The following is a 16585-nucleotide window of genomic DNA, read 5'->3' as shown; positions in this document are numbered from 1 at the left end:
CAAAAAAACAAAAAGCGCTCACACTCGAGGAGTCGTTCTTCTTTGTCCTCATCGCGTAAAAAGAAGAGATACCATCGGCACAAGTCCAGCTCATCATCTTAAACCGGTAAGAGTGGGACCGATTTGACAAATAAATGCTCGAGATGTTTAAAAATCAGGCTGCTGCAGGTCTGGGTGCCCCCTATCAGGTTCTGGTCTGGGGAATTTGACTGAGAGTGACTTGGGTTGAGGTTTCGAGGGTTGGGTGATTTTTCACATTTGTTTGGTCCTTGACTGTTATTTACAGGCAGAGGATGTCCCAAGCCATCATGGCTGCTAGTGACGGGGAAGCTTATTGGCCAGATTCAACATGGTAGTTGATAGGTGGACATTTGAACTTGCGGCTTGGACTGACCTTTCCAACTGTCTTTAATTTTTTATCCTCAAGAAGGACGGTCCAGTGCAGGCAGGGTTTTTACTTTTGGCCCTACTCAGGAATATCTGTGAGGAAGTCTGTATGAAAAGTCAACTTCCACGTGGGACAGGACAACCAGAGTTTGTTGCTGGAGCGCAGTGCTCTGATTGTTGACTGGATTTTGTTGGAGTAGGAATCGCCTTTTCTGAGAGAGAGTTTAATTCAAATATATGTATTTAGTTTTAGATAATTAATTAGAAACCGACTTAAAAGGTGGCACGCAAAGTTTAAATTGTGCCTTCTAGAAACAATTTGTTTTTCCTCATTTGAAACTCACACGCTGCTGCTCAGTATTGATGTCCCTTCCTGAACTGAATGCGCATGTGATAAAGGTAGCGTTAATGTGAGAATAATTGTTTTCTTCAGTGCATGACTGAAGACGAGTGTCTGTATTCAAACTTATTGAGCGCACAAAATCTCCTGTGTGCATGTTCAAAGGACATTGTTTGCTGCCTGTCGGAGAGTAGTGGACCTCTCCAACAAAGTTAGGCAATCTTGTAGCACGCATGCGCAGTACCTAGGATTACGCGCATGTTCCGACAGACGTTTCTGCAAATTAGTAAAACTGTACTCCGGAGTGCTCGCACTCAATCTATTCAGAGTCAACGTGTCAAGGAGTTACTGTTCTACATTACTTAGAAAGCATTTCTGCATCCCTAGAAAACATTTAACTAACTAACCAACTATATTAAAAGATACAAAGAAAGAATAAAATGCATGTTTTACGTTGCTGAGTTATGCTCATAACTCTCTGAGATCACCCAAGGTGTAACACTTGAAGGTAGGACTCTACTGCTTTCTAATCAAAAGTCCTTTGAGCAAAAGACTTGGTAGTGAAAAGGTAATCCTGAAAGCCAACCAGAGTTTGTGAAACTATTCATTTGACGGTCCAAAGAGAGACTTTAAACTAGAAAGATATCCTTCAAAACTGTATTCACAAATAAAAAGGTACAACCTACTATCCTGAAATAAATCAACTCCTCACAGTTCAATAAGGAGACAAACAGATTCTCAACCCAGTTGACAATTGAAGTCTGTGTTTTTTATTTTATCCACTTCCCCTTTCCACCGGGGGCATTGAGGCTTCTGCGTCTTTTTAGATCAGTAGTTGCCTGAACGTCTGAAGGGGGTCTGTGGGTTTCAGAAGCTCCTGAGGACGAGGGAATCGGGACCTGCCACCCCCTCAATCCCCCAAACAGCATGCCTCGCCGGAAAAAGCGGCACTCGATACCCCCGATCCCAAGCACACCAATTTGTCGGTGTCAGAGAGACCAACAACATCAAAGTCGCAGAAACCATTGATGACTGGTCCATCTCTTGAGCGTCGACAGGCTGGCGTCCTGACGTCAAGGCATTACCCAAGGCCATTTTCATCCGCGCCGAAAGAAAAAACCCTCAGCGCCTACTGTTATGTTAACCCATTCATAAAACACAAACTCTCACCCAGAGGGGCATCATGGCGCGAAAGCAAAACTGTACTGAGACAGACAAACAAAGCCGAAGATGAAAATCAGAAATGAGGCTGCAAAAAGCTTTCACATCCCGCCCAAAGCTGAGATGATCCTCAGTAAGACATAGGCGTGGGCAGAGAGTTCCACAACCATGCGGCCGCAACGGAAAAAGAGCGGCCCTGCACACGGTCGCGTCTCATACGTTGAACCAAAATACAAGCTGTGTTTGACAACCTCAAGGAGCGAGCCGGCACACACCGGCGACATATCTCCAGCAGGAACTCAGGGCCAATACCATAAAAAGCACGGTGCACAATGCACAAGGCCTTGAACTTAATGCGGCTGGCCAACGGGAGCCAATGCAGCTATATAAATGCACCTGAAACAGAGATGGGCCAAGAGGCAACCATGGCAAGCTGTGCCACAGAGTTCTGGAGAATCCGAAGGCGCTGCAGCAGATAGGCCGATTGGCCCAGGTATAAAGAATTGCAATATTCCAGTGAGCCAACGACTAGAGACGATACCACCAGTGGGCAAAGTCCCACGGGAACAAAGGGGAGAACATTACAAAGAGTGTGAAGCTTAAAGTAACTCCTTGACAGATGTAGCTTATTTGAGAGAGCCGAGAGAGGGAGGCTGAGAACTTCACCCCAAGATTACTACCGGCTGTGGCACAGCCCAAGCTCGAGCTACAAAAAAATCAGACGACCAGAGAGAAGTCATTGAGCCGGAACCAGTTGGCACCCATCCAGACCGAGATTGCCAAAAGGCATCGTCAAGGTGCATCAGAATCAGAATCTGGGTGTCGTCAGCATAAGAATACCACTGAAACCCAAAAGAGTGCATCAAGGAGGATGAGATATGATGACTGGGACCTTTTGGAGGAGGTACTGTAGGTGTTGCTGGCTGCACGGGACTGTACAAGATCTCAGTACGCGTGCAGGTGGAGAAGATTTTAGGCATAGTGCAGGGAACACGAGATCCAATACCATCTTTTGTCCTACCACTACAGTGATGGAGTTCCTTCTGTCACTGGCCTCAGCAGGCCTTCGGGTTACCACAGTCAAAGGATATTTGGCAGCCTTGTCTGTGTTCGGATCAAGGTTCTTCCTTTATGATACCGGTTATGGCCCAATTCCTGAAGGGCCTTGTGAATATGTTTCCGCCAACCCCCTTTGTTGTCCTGGACTGGGACTTCAATCTGGTTCTGACATTTTTTATTGCAGCTCGTTTGAGCCCATGCATTCCTGTTAATTGAGACTGTTGTCCTTGAAAACAGCCTTTTTGGTTGCCATCATGTCAGCCAGGAGGGTTAGTGAGTTGCAGGCATTGTGCTGCAAGACCCCATTACTGTGTTTTTTGTTTCATTTCTTCATGAAAACGTTTCTCTTGTGGTCAGACCTGGCTTTTCCTGAAATTAGTGTGAGTTGCACCTCTCTGTCAATAGATTTAACGGTCTTCTACCCTCCACCGCACCCCTCTAAAGAGGACAGCTGTTCGTGGACCATTTTGTCTCGCAAGAGTCTACCTGTAACAAAACAGACTCTTTTGCGATGGATTATCCTTTGCATCACGGAGTGCTATCACTCTGCTGGTAAGGCGTTTTCTTCAAGAATCAGGGCACACTTCACAAGAGGAGTCTCCGCTTCTACGGCCTCATGGGGGAGTCACCATTAGGGACATTTGCCATGCTGCCACGTGGTCCACACATTTACCAGGCACTATTGTCTGGACGTTGCCCGTGAAGCAGACGCACATTTTGGTAGGGCAGTATTGCAAAAACTGCTACTAAGACACTTTCTGCCCACCTCCGTCGTCCTAACTACTTCGGGAGTCTATCAGATGAGGAATCTGCAGGAGAAAAGCAATCCATTGAAGGAGAAAGGAATTACCGTAATGTTCTTTCTATGGATTCTTCTCCTGCAAATTCCTCATCGCCCCACCCATCGATCCTCGCTCAGAAAGATCTTATGGCTTTGCGCTTCTGTCTAAGCGAAGGGACGCCCGGTGATGGCTCTCAGGTAACCGCTTATATCTGGCTGGCTGTTTGTTTTTTCTTTAAAAAATGAAAATTCCTTTCCATTTACTTATTTGACAGGGTTTCACCCCATTGGGATGTTACCCATCATTCAATTTTTTACAGGCTGATAAGCCTTGCCTCTCATTGCTTTTCCTTGCAGTGTTCAAGCACGGGTAAAAGGGGGGAACTGAAGTATGTGGTGTAGTGACATGGTGTGTGTATATATATATGACGACTGACGTCACATCCAGAGCCGACGATCGAGCACCAAGCAAGATAGATCAAAAGCCGAGTCGAGATCCACTACGTCCCCGGGGGGTGATTAAAGAATCTTTTCGTATGAAAATGAGTCTGTTAATGTTTTACATTCATAGTTGAATGTGAATTTCATAGTCTTAAATGTATTTTCAAAAAGTTCAAAAGTTTATTGAGTAATTTAGAGAACTTCCTTAGCAATATTATTGTGTGTGTAATCCACACAACGAGGACCTTCCAATATCTTGGGTTAGCACACCCAAGAACATTTCCACAAATGGAAATTCAAACAGAAACGGGCATCTGGTTTTTTACTGGGCTTCAAGGGTAAAGCAAGCAAGTGTTATTACTTGGACTAGCCTACATTGTCGTGGCCGGTCTAGTTATATTGTCGGACTGTGACATGGCCTTTCTCTATTGGGCTTAAACAATTGGGACAGAAAACGAGCAACATTATGTGGCTAGGCTCTGCCATACATTGGGTCAGTCAGTCAGTCTTATATTTTCTTACACTAACATGGGTTTTTACACTGGCAAAGCCAACCGTTTTTTTCTTAATGCTGATACTGACATGTATTAGTTGGCCCTGCATGGACATGTAAGTAGACAGCCAGCATGAATCCGTTTTTTATACTGGCATACATTGTGGGGAACGGCATCGTAAAAAGCAATTAGAAATGCTCCTGTGTCCTGTGGGTGATTTGCATCTATTGTTTTTTTTCCATGTTACCCTACACAACTAATGGCAAACTGTGTGGCCTCTCACCCTATTTTACCACAGAAATGATGCTGTAAAATGCATCATTTTAACTAATATTATGAACTTTCACGGGGGAGAAATCCCCAGCCCCACTTTTGGTTCAGTCTCCCTCACTACACTAAGGTGCTCCTGCATATTTGAGGGAAACATTTATGCCCTGCAATGAAACAATTTCACTTGCTGCCACTAAGATATTAAGCTTTCAATCTTGAAATCTACTGCCTTGCACCACCCAAACTTGAGCGAGCTAGAGGGGGAGGCGTCAGCTTCCCTACGGTGGCAGCTAATCAATGCTCGAAGAGCTGAGGAGTCTTACTGGGCCTTCCGAAAAGCTCTAAAAACTTGGCTATTTGCCTAACTCTCAACACTAATTCTCTCGCAGCCTCACCATGACATGGACTCTGTATGCACATTTTGAAAAAAAAAATGTATGGACTCTATTAATTTCTGTAATTTACTTCCTTCAAGCATCATTGAGTGTAACTGGTCTCGCAATAGCACCTGGATGCCCTTGGGCTTAGGCGCTTTACAAATGTAAAAATAAACAAGTAATGCTTAAGAAAGGCAGTGTGTCCCCTCTGGTGTAATCTCGGTTGGTTTATTTTCACATCTCCAAATTACATACCTTCTCTACTACCTGGCCATAGTTGACCACCCCCCCCACATACCAACAGAAATGAACTCCCAAAATAACTCTGCTTCACTGTGTGTGTGTGTGTGTGTGTGTTTGTGCGCGCGTGTGTGTGTGTGTGTGTGTGTGTGTCTGTGCGTGCACGCTTGTGTGTGATATGCATGAAATGTTTAAAAGGATTGGAGGGTCTTATGATGGATTCTCTGCTTGTAGTAGTTGGAGAGTGACATACTGACGAAAGGCTAGAGTACAGCTATGGAGCAAAGGTCACTCTAAATGGGTGTAGAAATCCTGTATTTGCACACAGGAAATACTGAATGGGGTGCAACTCTTGTTAGTGAAAATTAGCAAAATCTTCCAATTATGAATGCTCTCCTCCCATAGAAACTCTACAGGGGTGTTTGGTGAAGGGGCTAAAGAGGAGCAAGGAAGGGGGGAGATGAGGTGGGAAGCCCTCAGAAAGGTTGCAGGGAAGGAAAAAAGGGGGAACATACAATGTACCCGATTTGCTCAAATAAACAGCTTGGTAGAAGAGAGTTGGTGTACCCTTGTAGAGCTAAAATAGACCTGCTGTTACAGTTGGTCATTTATGCCTAATAATTATCGGATACATTGGATTTTGGTGGCTCTGTTCTTGAGACCAGGAATATATTGATTGAAGGCTTTATTGCTGAAATTCATGTTCAGTTCATTTTAAGCCTTTTCAGTACATGTAAGACAGGAGAAATACCCTCTCAGCCCCCAACTGACATTCACTCAGAACACTCATCCTATATTCCCTGAGCTGCACATGCTACAGCTTAAAGTAACATCCTATCCTCGTACACTCTGGCCAGTAGGGTAGGCAAATGGGACTATCATTAACCTGCAAGAACCACCTGTTGAGTAGCTGTAGGCCTTCCTTTAGGCAAGCTGGTGAGCTTCAAGAAGTCAGAGTTGTATGTGATCACGAACACATTGCTGACTCTTCTCAAGCATCCCCCACTATCATTGGGCACCTGGCAGAGCTCTCCCAACCATTCCTCCATCAGCACATAGTGTGTGCTTTTGAAGGACATTAATAAATTCCTGATTGCACTTGCAGAGCAGCGGTCCATCCTTGTACCACTAGGGCTCATGTACCATCCTGTTTCTTGGAAGAACAAAGGCTGTTTTTGTGTTCTTGAAGCGCAGCTCCGGCCACAAGCCGGGACAAGGATACATCCACTGTTAGCTCGTCACAGGACAAAGCAGCCTCTGTGTGTCGCCAGGAAGCAGAAATCTCACGTTATAATTTCTCTGCCTGTTATTTTTTAGCATGCATCACTTGGTTACTGAAATGCGCCAACATCTGATGCAACATTTTACTTAGGTTATTGGTCTTCTGTTCTTGTTTGATTCATTTTCTTTTTAAGCCGATGAAACGAATGCCACCGAGTTGGGAAACAACTCTTGTTGCACCAAGAAACGGTCCCATGTGTGGTTGTTGCTGCGCAAACCACATAACTAATTGTTTCTTGCCAAGTACTAGGAGTGATTTCTCGCTCTTCGGTTGTTCTGTAAAGTAATGCCATGTACAACAAGCATACTGAAACACTGTTCGTTTTCCTTTTTTCCAGGTTTGTCCTAAACGAACTGGTGCAAACGGAGAAGGATTATGTCAAAGATTTAGGAATTGTGGTTGAGGTAAATCCCTATCTTTTTTTTATCTCCTCGTGTAGTTATCGAGCTACAATGCTGAGGCTGTAGTAAATGTGTCTGTTCCTGCAAAAATAGCAAGGGCAGTAGTAATCATTTCTCTACATACAAGACTGTGGGGCAAGAACTAGGCACTTAGAAGCCCAGCAGCCCATCAGCTAATCCATTGCTAGGAACATTGGAAAAGTACACTTTATAGTTCACAATAATTCTTTGCATAATCTAGAGGAGACACTTGCATAGCTCCTGTTGGTTCTCTGATGTTCTTCCCTTTCCCTTCCTATCTCTTCTGACTGTACTTTCCAAATGTTAAGATTCGCATGCATCAAGACTCTCATCCCACCCAACGCAAATACTCCTGTATCCTCCCCATTAATCGCTTAAAAATGTTACATTGTGCACAGAACAAACCTCAGTCCATGTGTGGAAGGACTCGCCCTTCTCTTTTCTACCCTGCAGGGTTTCATGCAACGAATAGAAGACAAAGGCGTTCCTGAGGACATGGCTGGGAAGGAGAAGATTGCATTTGGCAACATTCACCAGATTTACGACTGGCATAAAGAGTGAGTTGTTAGTCACTATCCATGACTGCACTGTTGTGGTTTCACTATAGAGAAGGTTTTGCATGACTTGACGAAGTGCTATGCTCTTACTGACTTTGTATATCTGATGTGGTAGATCCTGGGAGTTGCTAAGGTGATCGCGACCTCAAGGCCAGGACATACTGCCTGGTAACAGCGCCTAATCAAAACTATTACTGCCATTGGCACCAGCAATGGTGTTCCATTTACAAGATACTTTTTCTGAACTGACGCCCGTGCAAGCACTGTTTCATGCACGGAAATGCTGCCCAAGAAGGCCACCAATTAAATTAAAGGGTTCTGTAGAACAAGTCTCTTTTCTCTTTTCATAACTGCCTGGTGGGCAATGAGGGAGCCAGCATCTTCCAAGGTAAGTGGTAAAAGTGATCGTCTTGTTTCAAAAGGAGCCTAATGGGTGAAGGAGGTTGTAAAGTGGGCAGGCAGGGAGGCTATTCAGAGGAGAGTAATCGGATGACCGATGAGCCATGGAACGCAAGCTTTATACCAGCAAATAATGCCAGCGTTCCTCACACCCAGATAGACTAGTGTAACTGCCCAGAATAATAAGTAATAATAACACATTCATCATTAGAGAGCTCCGAGCTTTGCCTAAACCTTCATCCCATAGCAAATACCATAGTAATTGGAGCTGTAAGGGTGCAGAATTAAGACTCTGACACAGAGGGGTCATTGTGGTTATTAAAGACTTTTATTATTGTGAGAAAATGAAAAGAAAATCCTATCTTTACTCGACTCTAAGAGGGGTTTCCCTGCCTCAACAAAAATACTAATGGCTCTGTCAGGAAGTCAAAAGCAAAAGCCCATAGCCCTATGACACAATCCTAGCTCTGTCCTGGTTTGGATGATACTCCTCCTATTCATTCAGGGTTCCAGACCCCTGTGGGCAGACCTGTTTCCCTCTCCTGCCAGTTACTGTGGTCTCAAATAAAGCATTAACCCTCTGTTTCTTTCTTGCACACCTGTTTAACTGTTCTACCAGGTGTTACTGGGTTTTACTGTCTCTTGGCTTTGGTATGGAACCCAAACTCGGTTCTTCCAGCTCCCGGTGCCTTTCTGACCTTCCCCAACAACCTCAGTACGTTCGGGTTGGATGTTGGGTCTGCTTGTGACCAACAGAGGCTTCCAGTCGCTCCGCTCCTTCTTCCAAGGCATCTCTCTCCCAGGCTTCTTGCTCTCTGCTGTGGTATGCGAAGGCTCTCTTCTTTCTCTGGTTCTGCACCCGGACTGCACCCTCAGCTCTGTTCGGATCTCCCGTCTCTCTTTAGCTAAACTACCTCTGCAGCGGCTCTGCAGTATGGAAGTGTGGCTCTGCTCATGGACTGCTCCAGCACCTCCGTTCGGGTCTCCAGTCTATCTCTCTGACTCCACTTCCTTTGCAGCGGCTCCGCAGTTAGGAAGTGGTGCGAGGCTCGCTGTCATCTGACATCTGGATCTCCACCCATCTCTCCCACCTACCAGTTGCAGATGGTTACGGGTCCTCACGGGACTCTATAGACCAAACGTCCATTCCTGGTCTAAAATATGGAAGCTCCAAGACCATCTTTTCCAGTTCTAATTATTCACCATATAGAACTGATTTATCATTCAGACCTGTGAAAGTGGTTTTCAAAGTAAGCTACATCAGCTGAAAACAATGGACTCCTTTTTGCACAATCACCCAAATACTGGGACGATCAAGAGGAAACGCGCAATACTGAAAGGGGCCACAAGCTCAATGAGCATTCTGGTTGTTTTCAAAATACATCTGTACGCAGGAGATTTAAAGACCAGAGGCCAAGTCATAGGGGCTGCTGCTGTTTGGAAGAAGACGTCTCACCCATCTGCAGGGCTTGGAAGCACAAAGCAGTGTGGCAGAGACAAGCAGCTCACCAGCCAGGGAGAAGAGAAACTCTGCAAGGACAAATCCTGCAGACACACCAGGAGCCAGTGGAAGACTCTTGGGCCTTCCGGCAAATGCAGAAAGAAAAATATTTTTTACCTACCAGGAGCTGGATTGAGATGGCCCTGGTGAGGCCAAGTTGTGGGAGACACAACGGAGTGAGAACAGTCCAGAGAGAAAAGCAGGCCGTACACATTTGCCTCTGGAGCACGAATGGGGGCGAAAATGCCAACAAGAACTTGTGAGTCGGCCCAAGCACAGTGGGTACCTCAGGGCGTGTCAGCAACCGCACCATATACGAACTGTAATAATTAAAACCACAGAAGGGGAGAAAGTAAAGAGACTGAATGAAAAACAAGAAAGTATATTGCAAATAAGACCCCTAACAAGATATGATTGTATGGAATACAAATATGTGGGTAACCCAAGGAGATATACTATACCTAAAAGGGCATGTACAACTGTGGAAGTAAAAGAGGAACAATGTGTAAATATAATTAAGTCCTGGCAGGCTAGTAAACCAGGCAGTTACAATTGTGTTTGAATATGAGAAGCCCTGGCAGGAGAGTATACCACACAGTTGCAAGTCTACAAGAAATCATAAGAAGAAATATAGAACTGTGTTTACCTGACAAAAGAAACTTTTTGAAAGAAGTGGAACTGCAAGGCTAAGCAACTTTGTAAATAAAAGTACTGTTGGGGGCCAAAAAAGACCCAAATAACTATTAGACAAAGGATCATTTGTATTGCAGAGGAATCCAAGAGAAGGGAGCCACCTCCTGGAACCAAGGCTTTTCGTCCCTGGAGAACGTATGTGTTGGAGCTGTTTATTCTTCCGTTATGAGCTCTTTTTCAATGACCTATGATTAAAGATATTTCCCCTTTCACCTTATAGTTTAGTTTATAGTATGAGGGTCAGAATAGAACTTTTGGACAAAAGGACTGTTTTGATTTTGACATCCTGGCACAGGTGGATCCTTCGTTTTTGGTTTTAGGTAGGGAAATTCCTCTTAGCGCAGGGTCAAGAGAGGGCTTTTCCCAACCCTTTGTTTTCAATAAAAGTCTTTAACCGGAAACATGGGTAACTTGTGTCAGAGTTTCATTCCCGACACCTCACACCTGCTTGTGGCACCATTTAAATTCTCCCTTCCACCCAGAGAGGGATCGTTCGATAGGTGGTTTTGATTTGAACTGTGATAGTTTGATGATTTGACCAAGGCACTATATGGGCTGCAAGGTTGTTTAATTCATGTCATTATACTGATCATGTCCCTGGATGTTTACATTTTCAGTAAGACCTGATTTGCATTAATTCAAGCATGCAGCAAGTACATTCAGTAGTACAGAGACCTGGTAAGGAGCTCTCCGATATGTGGTGACTCTGATAAACACTTGACTTTGGGGAAGAGTCTAGTGATGGTGCTGTCGCAGGTGTTGGTAGAAGGCAATAACATTGAAGACACATTTTGCAAAAAGTAATTAAATAGACCAGGTTGTTTGAAAGGCTCCTGGTGGTGTGACGCCGTGTAATGGCCAACCTCCCGTGCCTCCTTTTTACTTGAGTGATGAGACATACGGATCATAGTCATGGCCAAAGCAGGAGGAGATGAAAGGGCATTTCGTGTGGGTGGAGGAGGGCAAGATGGGAGGTGGCACACTGCATTCACCCTGAACATCCAGGAGGCATTAGCAAGAAAGAGCTATATTGAGGCGATAAGCCCCTCGTGACAGGCCCTGCCCTGGAGGTAGTGACCCGCCACACAAGTTAAGGGCTGGAGCGCTGCGAGGGTCACTTTGCTAGGGTGGCGTGCCGTTACTTACATGGTGGGCCTACCACCAAGGGGCATGTTGCCATTAGCACCCATGTAGTGCACTACACTGGTGCTAATGGTTTCAACAAAAAAACGAAGTATTTTCTCTCCATGAACGGGATGGCTTGTGGCGTCACGTTAACGGAGATAAAATACTACATCAAAACGGCCGCCATGGAATTGGAAGGCGAGGCTCCATATGGAGCCCTTCTTCCATTTCCATGTTGGCCACACTGGGATAGGAGCTGTGGCGGCAGGTACCCACTGCCACATTCGGTTAAGTGGGGTGGCAGGAAGGGAGAGGAAAGCAGGATCGGTTGGGGGGGGTGGCAGGTGGTGAACCGGCCATCAGGCGGCTTGGAACACGACCTACACTAGCAGTGTCTGCTCATGTTCATAGCCCCCTGATTGACTGGCACCCCAGGGTTCTAATGTTTTATATTTTCTATGTCACCGTTGTCCTTGATGACTTTCATACGTTCGTGCCTGTACTGTCATTACACAACCTAGTGTTGGGCAATATGTCCTTGATCCATCAGAGTTCATAAATCTTGGATAATGGAACACAGACCATTGCTAACTAGATTACCTATTTGTCCTTTAAAGTGACTTTTAATCATGTATGAAATGCTAGCTAACAACCATGCTGGATCACATACATGGATTTTAGATCGGCAACATCAAATGATTGGGCCACCTAGAGACTAGTATGGGGAGTTCTTTACACGTAAAAGAAAGCCAGTTTATGTTAAATTACTGCTCTGTTAGTGCTCTGTTATGAATCCTTCAATCGGTACAGTGAACGTCACGGACCTACCATTTGTCTTGTATGACGATGGCAAATAAATGTCTTGAACCTTAACCAACGCATGCAGCTTGGAGCCTTGCTTTGGGAGGTTTCAGTAAATGAGTTGAACTCTTTAAATCTGAGTTTTTTTCTCGCGCAGATGGCATTGTGCTGGGACTTCTGAGTTTGTATTCCAACACCAGCATGAAAAGCAGGTCAATAAATTGCCCGGGGTCAGTAGATTTGTGGCGCACCTGCTCTTTTTGTAGTTGAAACAGAAAAGGTATCCAGTGATATTGGTGGAATAAATAAGGTTTTTGAAATTATATTTATTCCAAATTACTCCCTGACCACCATCCATCTTTTTTCTTCAAAATATTCTAATGCTGAAGTAGCTTATCAAATTAACACTGTTTTAGAATGTGTGGCAAGTGTTTTCTAGCATCATGAAATTAATATTGTATTAAAAACAACTTTTATTTTACCAATATTATCATATAAACACACCTACATATCTGTAATAGTTTCTGGCCGATGTTGGGTTCCTCCATGGTCTTTGCAGAGTCTAGCCCCTCCCTCTTTGAGAGTAATGGACATGATGGGGTTACTTTTTCCCCCTTGGCATTTTATTTGTGTCTGATTTTAAGGTAATGTCTGTGAAGGGAGCCAAACTGCTAATTTATAATAGGGCCCTCTTCCATGGCAACACGTGTGTATCTGTGAGCTTACATCTACCAGAGAAAGTGGGAGACTCGAAGGTATAAGAGAACTTGCAGGATCAAAGGAGAATGGGAATACATACTCTGGAGAATGCGTGCGCAAGGCTTTCTGGGCACGCAGAGATGTGCCGTGGACAGTGCCTCCCGAGATCCTGGGAGCATTATGGTTCACGATGCAGGACTCTGTCACATGTGCTACACAAGTAACAATAAAGCTAGTTGGAGACATTAAAATGAGAACTGTACTGCACTTCAGAGTTCGAAGTCTCCAGCGTCTATAAAAGACGAATGATGATAGTGTCGTCGGATTGGAATTGTTTTCTGAAGATTGCTACTAAGACGATGTTTCTGCATGTGACGTGTACCTACAGTGAGATTTGATCAGTAAGAGTGTATTAAAATGAGTGCCCTGTGCCAGGGATGCCTTTCTCCAAGCGGTGCCTTTAACACTTTTCACATAGTCCTGCACCTTGAAGTAGGTCAGGAGCCCACTGCCTCCCCCCACCTGTTTAGCGGTTACTCTGTGCACTGTAGTGGTAATCCCATTGAAGCTATGCGCTGTCTCCTTCGTAAACCCTTTGTTAATGGCTATATTTGTCTGTAATCAAACCAGAGAAACCCAGAATCTGATGGATGGAAATGCTTGAGTCAGGACCACTCGCACAATAGGAAGTCCTCTTTTAAGCGTTCCAATCAATCGTTGTCGGACTGGGGATACAAGTAGGTTGGGCACCAAAGAAAAAGTGGGCGGGGTCGCAAACAACAATATTTGTTCCTTTTGTGAAAGAATGTTTGAAGCATTCAAGGGGGCATAAAATGTGTTGGAAATTGCGAACTTTAAAGACTACTTGTTCAGAGTCATTGGTCAGAACTACAAGGCATATAGTGAATGAACTCAAATTGCCCCACTTGGACCAAAAGAAGCTGGCCCGCACTAGCACGTTGGTCCTGCAATTCGGGCATTGCCCTATATGCCAGTCCAAGCCTGCATTCAGAGATAATTACCGTTGATTGTAAGCCTGAGTCTTGGTCTTGCTTTTCTTAACTGAGGGAATATTTACTTGTATGATATGGCATTCATAACACGCCTGTACACAAGTGTTTCTAGGCACGGCAAGGCAGGGAGGGGGAAACAGAGGGAGTACAAAACAACGGTCTTACTAAGCCTTGTGTCATACAGAACGCGCACGTGCAGGGAAGTGGAAGGGGAAAAGTGCCGAGGGGGAGCCGAAGAAGTGCAGGTAACTCAATAAGTGCAGCCTGCAAGTGGCTCATTAGTGCAGAGAGAAGGGACTGTAGGGTTTCAGATACAGACCATAGGTGCTGGGGAAGCTTGGAGGCAGTGCAAGGGCAACTGGACATGCAGGATCCTGGGAAGAATTCAGAGGGTAGCCAGGTGACCAGTACGTGGAGCAGTCGGGACATCAGCAGGGGAGAGGAGGAGAGAAAGCAGAAGCGAAAAGGAAGGTCTTGACTTGCTTCCGGAACCAGAGGTGGTTCTGCTCAAGTTTGAGAGAGGACCCTCTGAGAGTTGGAAGTGAATGAGCAGAGAGCTCGAGAAGGGAGAAGTTTAGGAAGAGAGAGTTGGAGGTAGTGCGGTCCCAGGTCCCAGAAGGCCTTGTGGACTATGCAAAGGGTCTTGGACTTGATCCCTGCCACCATAGGGAGCCAGTGAAGAGATTTCAGTGCTGAAGAGATACGATCCCTGGGCTTCAGGCCAAGGACAAGTCTCACCGTCCTGTTGTGGATAAGTTGTAGAGGTTGGAGAGTAGAGGCTGGCAGATTTAGAAAGAGGCTGTTGCAGTAGTCCAGCCTAGAGAGGTCCAGAGCTCTGGAGACGGTGAGCGTCTGGGGGAAGAAGAGGAAAGGAAGAATATCTCAGAGGAGGTGCAGCTGATAGTTTGGTTTCTTAGAGCTGTCAGGAGAGAAGGAGAGGGTGAAGTTGAAAAATGTTCCGATGAGGAGGATCTCGGTCTTACTTAAGGCAGAGATCATTAGCGGCACACCATTCTTGAATTGCGGCCAGATTATGTGTTCTATGAGAAGGGCAAAAGGCGGCTGAGGGGAGCCTGAAAGAAAGCTGGGTGTCATTTGCACAACACTGAAAGTTGGAGCAGAAATTGGCGATACAGTGGGCAGAGGTGCATGGTAGTGGTTGAAAAGCCAGGGAGAAGAGAGAGAGAGAGAGAGAGAGAGATAGAAGAGAGGGAAGACACCAGTTGGACCCGAGCGGGACGGTCAGTGAGAAAAGTCAGCCAGGATAGGGTCTGATCAGTGATTCCCAGGTTATCACGGAGGCGATTGATCAGGATGCCACGTTTGACCATATCAAAAGCAGAAGAAAGATTGAGGAGAATGAGGACAGAAGGAAGGTTAGAGTCAATGTTAGAGAGCAGGTCTTCACAGGTGTTCAGGAGAGTCCTTTCCATGCTGGTGGTCACAGAGACAACCAACCGATTCAGTGTGCAGATTAAGCTGGGAGATGGCCAGCTTTTCCAAGAGTTTGCCCAGGAAACGAGTGATGGAGATCGGGCGATAGTTAGCCGGAGAGAAAGGATCAGCAGAGGGCTTCTTTAGAAGGGGGTGCACAAGAAGTGCTTAAGAGGGAAGGTCAAGGTTCCAGTGGCAGAGTGATTGCAGAAATCAGCCAAGGCTGGAGAAAGGGTCTCGATGGTGTCCTTGATGGTTCTGGGTAAGCAGAGGAAAACCTGCTTTGACGAGGCTTTCATAGATCGGACTTGTCTAGAAACATCATCTGGGGTGAAAAATGGAAAGGAGGAGGAGAGACGGCTGCAGGCAGGCGTGGAGTGGAGTGGAGTGGAGTGGAGTGGAGTGGAGTGGGAGGAGGCGGAGGAAAAGAGGGTGGACAGGATGTCCTGAGATTTAGTGATGAAATGAGAAGCAAGGCCGTGCAGAGGGCCTGGGAGGGTACAGGACAGGTAGAGACTGAAGCAGGATTGGCTAGCTCTTTGCAGATTTTGAAGAGTTCGGTCGAATTGTTGGATGCTGCAGAAATGCAGGCTTGGATGTGGGCTCTCTTCTTAGCGAGGATAGAGAGTCTGTATTGCCTTTGGAGCAGGCAGCCGGCCAGTTTGTCCTGGAGTGCGCCTGATGCCCTCCACTTCCTCTCAGCCACCCTGCACTTGCTTTCAAGGGTGACTAGGTCCGAGCCGTACCCAGAGTTTCACTTGAATTTGGGCTTCAAACGGATATTCATGACGGGGGCAAGGACATCAGGAGTGTTGGAGATAGAGAGAGGAAGGTTTGATAGGGCTGTGTCAGGGTGTGAGTCAGCCAAAGGTGCAGAAGGAGGAGCAAAAGTAGCAGTGAAAGCCTCAACTGACAGCCGCTGCATAGGTTGGATGACTGAGAAGGTAGGTGGCAGTGCTGGAGTCGGCTTGGCCTGAGGGGGTAGCAAGAGAGGTGGGAGGAAAGGAGAAAGTGATCACTCCAGGAGAGAAGTGTGGTGAGAGTGTTTGAGAAGGGGAGGTCTGAGGAGATCAGAACATCCAGGGTGTGCCCTGCAGAGTGAGTGGGAC

General features: G+C 45.8%; 1 protein-coding gene across 8 annotated transcripts in view; it reads left to right on the top strand.

The window, feature by feature from the left end:
• KALRN (kalirin RhoGEF kinase) overlaps positions 1–16585 on the top strand; it is a 1827638-nt gene that overhangs the window by 1585493 nt on the left and 225560 nt on the right. For all 8 annotated transcript variants that reach the window (XM_069616662.1, XM_069616664.1, XM_069616661.1 and 5 more), the window contains 2 exons: positions 7170–7236; positions 7708–7811. In XM_069616662.1, the coding sequence (XP_069472763.1) occupies positions 7170–7236; positions 7708–7811 (171 nt within the window). The remainder of the gene's footprint in view (positions 1–7169; positions 7237–7707; positions 7812–16585) is intronic.

This window comes from Ambystoma mexicanum, chromosome 9 (genome assembly GCF_040938575.1).
Source record: "Ambystoma mexicanum isolate Mex_15411 chromosome 9, UKY_AmexF1_1, whole genome shotgun sequence".
NCBI lineage: Eukaryota > Metazoa > Chordata > Amphibia > Caudata > Ambystomatidae > Ambystoma > Ambystoma mexicanum.
The sequence above is the reverse complement of the archived record's forward strand: the minus strand, read 5'-3'. Positions and strand labels throughout refer to the sequence as shown.